Raw genomic sequence first — 11,371 nt, 5'->3', positions numbered from 1 at the left:
TCGCGCCTGGGGGATGCTCCCTCCGAGGCCGGGGTGCCCTTTCAAGGCGGCGGCGCTGTTCCCCCCCTCCCCGGGGGCGTGCGCGCCGAGAGGAAGCGAGGGCGCTGGATGGCTCCGGGTCCCTGGCGCTCCCTCTGGCCGCGGCTCCGGCAAGCGCCCCACCGCCGTCCAGAAGCAAGAGGCAAAGTGAGCGGGTTCGGAGGCGGCAGAGAGCCGGCCCCGCGAGGCGGGGGCGGGGCCTCCTCGCGGTTACCCCTCCTTGCCTTCTGGCTCCGCTCCGCTCACCTCCCTCCGCGCGCCGCCCTCCTCTTCCCACCCGAGCCCGCACCTCGCTCAGGCTGGGATTCCCCGGCGCCCCGCCCTGGACCTCGGGCTCCCCGCCTCGTGACGCCGTCCTCCCCCTCCGCTCTCGCCTGCAGTGGCCGGGAGGGGTCCGCAGAGCAGGGATGCGCCGAGCTTGGAGCCCCGAGTGGAAGGGGTAGAAAAGCCCCGAGCCTGGGGGTCTCAGTGACCGCGTCCCTCCCCGGACCATCGGGATGACGTGGGGAGTCCCCAAGGGCCCTTTTAACGGCCCCCCCCAAAGGAGGCTGCAGGAGGGTAAGGAGGAGTGAGGACTGGGGTGCAGGATTTGAGGGGCGGGGACAGACGGCTCTGGGAGAGCTTTTTCCAGAAACTCTCCGGAGCCCAGCTAGGTTTCTGAGACCGCCCCACAGGATTTCTCAAGAGAAGGCACCCCAGCAATTCTTTTCTTGCCGACTTTGCTCCTTCCTCTCCCGGCCCGGAGACCCACGTACCGCGTGCTCCGAAGGCGGCCACACATCCCAGCACCCAGCTTCGGTGCCGCCTCTCTCGGAGGAGCGGCTCCAGCCCCCGCTTTCTGGGTTGCCTGTCCTAAGAGAGCGCCTAAGCCTAGCGCCCCTGGACCCCCTCGTGACGCTCCCTGTAGAGTGGGATGAATGTCTGGGGAGAATTGTCTTGCCACTGACAAGAACAGAATTTTGCCCGACCTTCGTCTGCATTCTCCTTTTCATAATGTGTTAATTTCTCCTGTGCACCTCCGAGCCGGCTGCAGCACCGGCCCTCGAGCTTGAAGAGCCCTTTCAGGCTCTGCGGAGGGTACTTCCCTGGGCACTGTTCGATGCCCTGGGAGTGGGCTCCACTGGGCAGGGATTATTTTAAACTGCTTCAAGCAATTCACACGACATCCGGCACAGGCAGCCCTGCTCGCGCAGTACCCGCCAGAGGCGAAACAGGTGAGTTGTAAGGCAAACTGTTAAATGCAAAACATACTGGAAGAAAAATTAAGAGTGTGGTGGGATGAGGTGGGATGTGGTGATCTGACTTCGGAGTACACCTAGCTGGGAAGGGTTTTACTTTGCCCTTCACTTTTCATAATTGTGTAGAGTTATCTAGTGCCCACTAGAGGTCACCAGAAAGAGTCATTTTGCTCTCTGATTCTAGTGTGGATTCTTAGCGAAAACGCAGACACCTAAAAATTGGAGTGCTCACAAAGTAAAATCACTCTGGCTGGTTTTTTTGTGCCCCCTTTTTTTTTTTTTTTTAATTGAAGCATAGTTGATTTTCAATGTTCCAGGCGTACAGCAAAGTGATTCAGATATATAGAGATAAATATATAGAGACATTGTATATATAAATTTTCCGATTTTTTCCATTAAAAGTATTTTCAAGATATTGAATATAGTTCCTTGTTGGGTGATTTTTTAAAGAATGAAAATCTCTAAATTTTTTATATCTAGACTTGATAATTTATCTTAAAAGCATTTAATGTGACTAAAAACTCAAAAATGGGAGTTGTTTACTTGTTAAGCTGCTACTAAACTAGAAAAACATCCTGAAGGAAATGTTTCAAGACAGAATCAAAAGAAGTGATGGCCATGAACTGGTAGAGAGAAAGAGCAGAGCATGTCTAATAGCAAAATCACAGGTGTGGAGGATTAAAGCCTGAAAGAAAGCTAACGCATTGCTTGGCTGAAAGCATGGGGATCTCCACTACAGAAGTCAGCTTTCATCCAGGAAGCTAATGGGATCCCTGAAGGTTTTAAGAACAGAACTGACTTGATCTCAGAAAGAGTCATTTGCCCCTTAGGTTATCCTAAGGAGGAGGCACTTCTGCAGCCAAGAAATGGGAACCCCACCCCTGTATCTCTGTAGATACGGAAGGGTTCATTTCTGAGAAACACTGAGACTAAGGACTCAGTACAGCTTGGAAATGGATTTGTTCTAGAATATGAGGATGAAGAAAAGTTTGCTGCTGCTAGTGGAGTGAAGAGCCTGGCTTCACACCAGCAAGAGCTGATTCCTGAGGGAGTCGTTAAAAATACTTTTTAGAAGCTGTACAGGCAGCAGAACACAGAACAACTATTTTGTTGATTATTTGCTTCAACATTACTGTATTTATTTCCTATGTTCTCTAAAATCCCTTTAAAGTCTGTTGATAGGACCACTCGAGGAAATATCATATTTTAAATTACATTTGAGCTTAGAAAACCAATTAATTTGATGACAGTATAATTTGTGTCTCCTAGGTATATTTTTATGAAATATCTTAGACAGATAGGTTTAAATCACTTCATTTGTTTCAAGAGTAATATTCTTATTTGATTTTAATATCGTCAACTGCTACTGCAGCAACAATAACCCGAGTCATTTTCTTAAACAAAGAAAACAACAAGATGCAGAAATGATTGGCTTGTCTCAATATAATCTGGTTTAAAAAGCATTCTTAAAAACAACTTTATTCCTCTGTACTTGAACAAATATGTTAAGAATTGATATCGTCATTGTTGTTGAGAATTATTGCATTTATATTCTTCTCTGGATTCTAGATGATATTTAGGGTCTTCATATGTAAATCTTTAGACTGCATCAGGTATCAGGCAGAATTTTAAAGTTTGAAAGAGATTTTCTTGTGTCAATTTATAAGCCCCTTTTTTGGGGAGGAGGAACAAGGCTTCAGAGATGTGGCTATAATTTGCCCAAGGTTCCCCACCAGCAGCATCCCGGTGGAGACACGGCTGGAGCCAGGTTTTCTAGTTCCAAACCCTGAACCCTCGGTCTCCAGGGCCTGCATGGCTGCCACAACTTCCTGTCTGATCTCTGCACTCCAGTTCTTCCCTCCATCTGTGAATCCTGTATCATGCCACTGAACAGCTCTTCCTTTTCTTCATTTTCATCAAGTCATTCCCCAGTTCAAGAATCAAAAGTGGCTAAGGATCTCTACAATTACAAACTGGCCTGGAAATAAAGTCCACACTGGTTCTTAGGACCATCTCTAGATTCATATCCTGGCTGCACAACTTTTTTGCTAAGTGACCTGGAACAAATTCCCTGACTTTAAGGCTCCATTTTCTCATTCTTACAATGGCAATAACATGGCTCCGTCAAAGGGGTGGTATGAAATGAAATGATGCAAGAGTGGTATATGCCTCTGTGCATGACACTGGGAAAAAAAAAAATCTCACTTTGTGTATGCCTCTACCAGCCCAAGCAGGTCATGCTCATTTTCATTCCTGGATTATAATTAAATACAAATCAGATAGGGGCTTCCCTAGTGGGTCAGAGAGTAAGGAATCTGCTTGAAGTGCAGGAGACCTGGGTTCAATTCCTGGATTGGGAAGATTCCCTGGATAAGGAAATGGCAACCCAGTCCAGTATTCTTGCCTGGAAAATTCCATGGACAGAGGAACCTGGCGGGCTGCAGTCCATGGAATTGCAAGGAGTCGGACATGGCTGAACAGTTAACACTTTCACACTTCCACAGATCAGACAAGTGAATTGATTCATCTAAAAATGTGACCAATCACAAAAAGTAACCCAATCAACATTTCAGTGAAAAGTTGTGACCCACTGCTGAGTCTAGACTGAACATGAATTCCTCCTTGCACTGCACAACTGGCTGTGTTCAGAGTCCTTGAGCAGGTCTCACCTCTTGAAGCTTCATTTCCTCATCTGGAAAGTGAAAGTAATACGAGTTTTGGGGGAAGTCACACAGAAAGGGCTCCCAACACCCTGCCCAAAGCTTTATAAATGTCCTGTGGGCACCACTGGTCCTTGCAGCTTACTTAAGCAACTGTGCCTTAAAAAGCCCTGACTCAAAAAAAAAAAAAAAAAAAGAGCCCTGGCTCTGCCATTCATTTCTATTTTCAGGGGGTTGTGTTTACACCATTTTATTTCTCAGCATCTACAGTGGATCCTTTAAACAGTCAGCTCTTTTAATGGAAACATAACCTTCCACAGGCTTCCCCAGTAGCTCAGCTGGTAAAGAATCCTCCTGCAATGCAGGAGACCCCGGTTCTATCCCTGGGTTGGGAACATCCCCTGGAGGAGGGAAAGGCTACCCACTCCAGTATTCTGGCCTGGAGAATTCCATGGGGTTGCAAAGAGTCAAGACTGAGCAACTTTCACATAACCTTCCAGTGTCTCTCATTTTATGTAAGGGGAAGACACTTATGATTTCATCCACTATGCACCGTTACCCTTGTAGAAGGGAAAGCCACAGCTTTCAATAAACTGCCCTCAGAACTGTCCCACCACACAGACCCTGTTCTTAAAGATGAAAAGCCACCAAGGGATGTTTCACCCCCGTCCCACACCAAAGTCCTTGCCTTTTTCTCTGCTCCATGACACTTTGTGCTCTCATGCAAGCAAAAGGAACACTATCTTCTTTAAATGTCCAGCCTTGAGAAAGTCACTGTGTAATCATTTGTGGGAGGCAAAATTTTACCTCTACCCTCTCAGGGTTTTTGACTGAGCTTGAGAATTAGATTGACATAAAGACAGATTAACAGGAGAAAACCATGCAAATTTACTTATTATAAATTTTACATCAACACCAGAAGGAAATGAAGACCCACAGAGGTGGCAGAACCTAAATGCTTTTATATGAGGTTGAACAGAGAGGCAATGATAGAAAAGTAACTAAAATATATGGCAAGGCTAAAGGAAGATAAGAATTATCTTAACAAAGTACATTTATACAGAATTCTCTCAGCTTCAGCTTCTGTCCTTGATGATAAGAATGGTACTTTCCTCCTGGTATATGGAAGACAATCTTTCAAATGGCAGTTTTATCTCCTGCTTTTAGAAAAAAAAGGGGGAGGGTCAGAGCACCCTTTTTGTACCTGAATTTTTAAGTACTCAAAATAATCTTTATGCCAAAGTGACACATTTTGGGGTGGCCTATTGTGGCTCAGATGGTGAAGCGTCTGCCTGCAATGCTGGAGACCCGGGTTTGATCCCTGGGTCGGGAAGATCCCCTGGAGAAGGAAATGGCAAACCACTCCAGGACTCTTACCTAGAAAATTCCATGGATGGAAGAGCCCAGTAGGCTACAGTCCATGGAGTCACAAAGAGTCAGACATGACTGAGCACCTGAACCGAACTAAACTGAACCCTCACACCCATTCTGTTGCTACGTTACTTTAGGATGTGATGGCCCTTCTGCCCACCATCACTCCAGGTCTCTTGCTTCTTTTTCTTTTTTTCGGCTGCTCTGGCTCTTCACTGTGGCCCACGGGCTGTTTGTTACTGCGTACGGTCTCTAGTTTTGGCACGTAGGCTCAGTAGTTGTGACGCTTGGGCTTAGTTGTCCTGCAGCATGTGGGGTCTTAGCTCCCAGGCCAAAAATCAAACCTGTGTCCCCTGCATTGCAAGGTGGATTCTTAACCACTGGACCACCGGGAAGTCCTCAAGTCTCTTACGTCTTACTGTGACCAAGAGCTCTTTCTGCTTGCCACCACTAGCTCAGCTTTCCACAAAAATACTTTTACTATTACTCTCATTTTCCAGATAAGGAAATGAGGCTTCATGAAGTTAGACTAGCTCAAGGATCCACAGCTCCTAGTAAGTACCAGACCCAGGAATGAAACCCAAAGTCTCTACAGGCTGTCTTGCCTCCCATGCTGGCTCATCACCAACTCGGCTCTCTACCCAGCGTCAGACACCCCTGGGAAGGGAAGAACAAGTTAGGTGATACCAGAGGGAGCTATCTGACAAATCTTGAATGTGGGTCATTCTACAAGATAACTAGACTTCAATAAGTCACTTTCATATCCTGAAATATTTAAGGGAGAGATGATACAATGCCTGCTATTTGCTTCAAAATAATAACCAAGGGCAGGGGCAAGCGGATTGGGAGCATAGATGAAATAAGATTGGCCATGAGTTGACTGTTGAAGCTGGGTGATAGGGCTCAGTCTATTAGTCTCCCTTTTTGTATTTATTTGAAATTTTCCATAATAAAAAAAGTTAAGAAATTTTTTTGAAACCTTGAGCTTCATTTAAGCTTATTTTTGAATGTTGACAGTTACTCCTTCAGACTAGACCTGAATGCACTCTTTCACAATATATGTCATGAAGAATCCCTTCAGTTTCTCCAGAGTATAAAAAAAACTTGGTACATTTGACCACATCTGTTAAAATTTTAAATGCACGCACCTAGTGATCCAGCAATTTTAACACTAGGAGTTTAACCTGCATATGCTATGCTATGCTATGCTAAGTCACTTCAGTCATGTCCAACTCTGTGTGACCCCATAGACGGCAGCTCACCAGGCTCCCCTGTCCCTGGGATTCTCCAGGCAAGAATGCTGGAGTGGGTTGCCATTTCCTTCTCCAATGCATGAAAGAGAAAAGTGAAAGTGAAGTCGCTCAGTCGTGTCCGACTGTTAGCGACCCCATGGACTGCAGTCTACCAGGCTCCTCTGTCCATGGATTTTCCAGGCAAGAGTACTGGAGTAGGGTGCCATTGCCTTCTCCGTAACCTACATATATAGTCACGTATTTCACAAAGACATACAGGCAAGGATCCCTGCATTGTTTACAATAGCAAAAGTTTAGAAACAGCCTCAATGTCCTTGGTTATTTAAATAAGTGGCATATTCATGAGCAATGGCACCCCACTCCAGTACTCTTGCCTGGAGAATCCCATGGACGGAGGAGCCTGGTAGGCTGCAGTCCATGGGGTCGCTAAGAGTCGGACACGACTGAGCGACTTCACTTTCACTTTTCACTTTCATGCATTGGAGAAGGAAATGGCAACCCACTCCAGTGTTCTCACCTGGAGAATCCCAGGCACGGGGGAGCCTGGTGGGCTGCCATCTATGGGGTCTCACAGAGTTGGACACGACTGAAGCGACTTAGCAGCAGCAGCATGAACTTAATACTGTTATTCATATAGACTCAGATAGAATCAATTCTAAGCCACATTGCTAAACAAAAAAGCCTAGCTCCTAAACTGGCAACTAAATTATTCCCTCTTTATATTAAAGACATATAGATATGGATGTATTTGTATATACATTATAATATTTCTGAAAGGATACATAAAATACAATATGAGCGGTTGTTTCTTGGTTAAAAGACTGGGAAAAAATTAGGTAGAAATGAGACCTACTGGTTATTGGTTATTGTAAACCCACTGTCTTTTTTCTTTTTTAGCCCAGTGAAAGGATTTTTTTTTATTTGCTAATTTTTTGGTTTCGCTGGGTCTCTGTTGCTACACGCGAGCTTTCTCTAGTAGCGGGTGCTACTCTTATTGGGGTGCAAGGGTTTCTCATTGCTTGGCTTTTCTTGTTGCAGAGCATAGGCTCTGCACGGGTTTCAGTAGTTGCAGCTCTTGGGTTCTAGATCTGGGGCTCAGTAGCTCCAAGGCATGTGGAATCTTCCCAGACCAGAGATCGAATCCATGTCCTCTGCGTTGGCAGGTGGATTCTTATCCACTGTGCCACCAGGGAAGCCCCCACTGAGAGTATTATGTTTTCAGTTGTTTTTTTTAAGCAGTTAAACGAAGAAATGAAATCTCAGCACATAGTCTGTTACCAAGTGCTTTCTTTTTCGTTGGGCCCATCTTTGCTGTGTCCTGCCTCCGCCTCTGCTCAGTTACGTCTGGGGCCATGTCCCTGTTCCCTCAGCCTGGACATCCTACTCCAGCGAATTATGTGGCCTGTGCCTTCTTGTCAATCCAGTGTCAGTTCAAATGTCATTTCCTCAGAGAAGCCTTCTCTGACCACCATTCTAGCATATCAACCTATATATTGTTTAAGATTCTTTTTTTATTTTATTTTTGGCCAGATCCCGCATGGCTTGCAAGATCTTAGTTCCCTGATCAGGGACTGAACCCAGGGCCCCAAGAGTGGAAGCATAAAATCCTAACCACTGGACCGCCAGGAAATCCCCTCAACCTATTTTTTCACTCCCTTATTACTTTTTTTAAAAAATCACTTTGCTCATCCACGTATTTCCTCTCTGTCATCTGTCACTCTACCAGACTCTGCTCACCCCTTTTGAGAGCAGGGACTGTGGGTCTAGTTAACAGTGGTGTCCCCAGCTCCTGCAACAGTGCCAGTCTCCTTATTGGAGCTCAATAACTATTTGTTGAGTGAAGGAATGAATGACCATTACTATTGATTAAAATAAGTGTTCTCTGAGCGCTGAACTGGCAGTATCTGTATATGCATATAGTGAGGCTGGAGTTGACCAACTTGAGAAATCCAGGCTCTTTCTGAAAAACCACTTCAATTTTGTTAAATGGTTGGCATCCTGGCAGAGATCTTGGCGCTGCTCTCCCCTTGGACCACAGCATATGCCAGATTCCTGCAGAAACCCTGCTGACTTAGCCAGCCCTAACCTTGAGTCACTGGGTGTCCCTATATACCTTACCCAGCAGGTGCTTTAGTTAGAAAAGTTCTTAGAATCAGCTCCAGTCATATCTGGGTTCCACCATCCACCCATACTTCTCTTTAGAGGAAGGAAAGAATGTGGAAGCAGAGCAAGGTCTGCAAGCAAAGAAGAACTGTCTGCCATTGCATTAAACACTTTAATTGGGCTCACTGTGAATTCTATCTCAATAAAATTGTTTCCAAAAAAATAAACTGTCCAGAAAGAATTGGATGTGGATCTAGGCGGTTCTGTGTGTCTTGGCTCACAGACTATAGGAAACTTGGAAAGAAATTTAAAAGGCTGCTGTCCTGGTGGTAGATGGACATCTAGAGACCTAACTGCCTGATTGGGTGCTAAGGATCAGGAGGTGAAGCTTCTCAGCAAAGCAGGTCTTGAGCCTAGAGGGAAAGGAGGTGGGAGGGCCGAGTAGAAAGCAAGGGATTCCCGCACTCTACCCCCTGTCGCGTCACAGGGCATATTCATACAGCCTGAGAGAGGATTCTACTCACAGGAAAAATCAAAGACATTTTCAAAATGAATGGAAAGTTCCCTGCTGTGTTCTATCCATTCTACAAGGAGGAGAGCTACATTTATCAACATTAATGAACCAAAATTATTAATAACTGGTTTAGGAGTCAGCTTTCCAAAACACCTGCTGTTCTTAGCCTTCTGTCCCTGTAACAATCTATTCCCTGCCCCACAATCCAACCTCCCTCCCTCTCTATGCTCAGTGCTGTTATTTCTGCCTCAGAGGAAAGATTGGGGCTGGGGTTGACTGAAGCGAAGCGTATGATATTCCTGGAAATGATCTTCTCATTGTAGATGCAACCAAAATAGCATTGGTTCCGCACTTAATAATTGATATACTCTTCAACAGCAATTGCATTTTTCTCCAAGGTACAGGATTTAAAATACAGACTATTTTTCTCCAGTTTTTAACTGGAGATAAAATAGTCCAATTCTGGTGTGTGTGATCCCATTACCCTGCTATGGCAAAAACCTCAGGCATTTGCCTCAGTTTTCCCTGAGATACATGTTCTCACAGGTTAGCAAAAAAAAAAAAAAAACAACGCTCCTAGTGGAAAGCTGAAAGGTATTGAAATCTGGAAGATTTGCAGTTTTAAAAGGAGGTTTGAAGCCGAAGCAATTAGGTTGGTATAAGCCTGTCTTAGGCCCCGGTCAGAGAAAGAGCCTATGGCTCAGCAAAAAAATGCTGAAATAAGTGTCAGCTTTAACTCCATGTACTTGTGTGGACGTGCAGCCTCGGACCTTGTCCCCACAGGACCTTCCTCTGCCTGCAAGGAAACTTGCCCTCTGCTTAAGATTTGCTAGTACCTTAGATCTTGCAAGGAGGATTTTTCCTTTTCAGAGCAAAGTAATCACAAATAAAAATCTTTGTGACAAAAGACACTGAGGAGCTTTTTATACCCTTTCACTAGCTTCTATTGTGATGGATGAAACTGCAAGAACAATGGCAGCAGAGCAAATGTCCACATAAATCTACAAAGAAAGAAGAAAATAGGTTTACCATGTTTCCTTTGATGATGACAAGGCATTCTTTTCTCTAGATAGAGAGTGCCTTTAACTTTGACAATGTCAGTGCCTGAACTACTGGTCTATCTCAATACTGACAGGTACTATGGAAAGGGAGAAGTTGTGAATACAACTTCCACTGAATCAACATTAGTCAAGGCTTTCAATTTATAGTTCATTGTACTTTCACCCTAGTAACCAACTCAAGGTTGACATTTATATTCCATGAAAATTAAACATTATTCACACTATTGAGACATCCCCTTACTTATAGGACCCTTAAGAAAACTCTAGTATTTTGTTTGTGTGTAATTTATTTGACTGCATCAGGTCTTAGTGGCAGCACTCAGGATCTTCATGGCATCGTGTGGGATCTTTCATTTTTGTGGCACGCAGACTCTCTACTTGTGGCACGCAGGCTCTCTAGATGCACCACATGAGCTTAATTGTTTAAGGGCTTAATTGCTCCGAGGCATGTGGGATCTCAGTTCCCCAACCAGGGATCAAACCCTGGTCACCTGCATTGAAAGATGGCTTCTTAACCACTGGACCACCAGGGAAGTCCCAGAAAACTCTAGTTTTAATCGTGCCACACAATTCTCCCAGACTGTAAAAATGTCAATTATACAAGTAATTTTGCCACATTATATGACTCGGTCACCATGAGATCCCCCCAGAATACTGTTTATTCTACCTTCGCTTCTCACCTGCTACATAATCAGCTGGGCACGTAGGAGAGGCTAGTGTTTTCAGCTACCCTTTCAGTGGATATGCCATTTTATCTCTGCCTTAGCAAGCACCTTGTCAGATGTTTAAAGTGTTTTTTAGATGTTAAACTGTAGTGATTTATACTGCAAAAGCCCATTGGGATTGGGAGGATTGTAAGGGATAAAATGAAAACTATTTGGAATACGTGGTCCCTATTCAGAACTTGACTAAGAAAGGATTTGTAGTCATTGAACATGAGTAGGTCAATCTTCTTGGTTTAACAAGTATCATTAAAACTGAGCATTTCAGAAGCTCAAAAAAGAACCTTCCTGAGAGAACCTCTGGAAGGCACGGGAAGAAAAGAGCAGCGACGGCATGACGGAAAAGGGATGAACTCTCAATTAAGAAGGCAGGGGTCTTCAGGGGCTTCCCTGGAGGCTCAGTGGTAAAA

At 44.8% G+C, this 11,371-nt stretch overlaps 1 protein-coding gene across 4 annotated transcripts in view; it reads left to right on the top strand.

Annotated features, from left to right (window-relative positions):
• Positions 1–359: 359 nt before the first annotated feature.
• MTA3 (metastasis associated 1 family, member 3) overlaps positions 360–11,371 on the top strand; it is a 211,343-nt gene continuing 200,331 nt past the window's right edge. For 3 of the 4 annotated variants that reach the window (XR_825501.1, XM_010842311.1, XM_010842310.1), the window contains exon 1: positions 360–1,253. Coding sequence is in view for 3 of the 4 variants with exons in the window: in XM_010842311.1 (XP_010840613.1) it covers positions 1,139–1,253 (115 nt within the window). In the remaining variant the exon portion in view is untranslated. The remainder of the gene's footprint in view (positions 1,254–11,371) is intronic. The other variant, XM_010842312.1, reaches the window with a different exon arrangement.

The sequence above is a fragment of the Bison bison genome, unplaced genomic scaffold (genome assembly GCF_000754665.1).
Source record: "Bison bison bison isolate TAMUID 2011002044 unplaced genomic scaffold, Bison_UMD1.0 scf7180017864177, whole genome shotgun sequence".
In the NCBI taxonomy this organism is placed as follows: domain Eukaryota; kingdom Metazoa; phylum Chordata; class Mammalia; order Artiodactyla; family Bovidae; genus Bison; species Bison bison.
The sequence above is the reverse complement of the archived record's forward strand: the minus strand, read 5'-3'. Positions and strand labels throughout refer to the sequence as shown.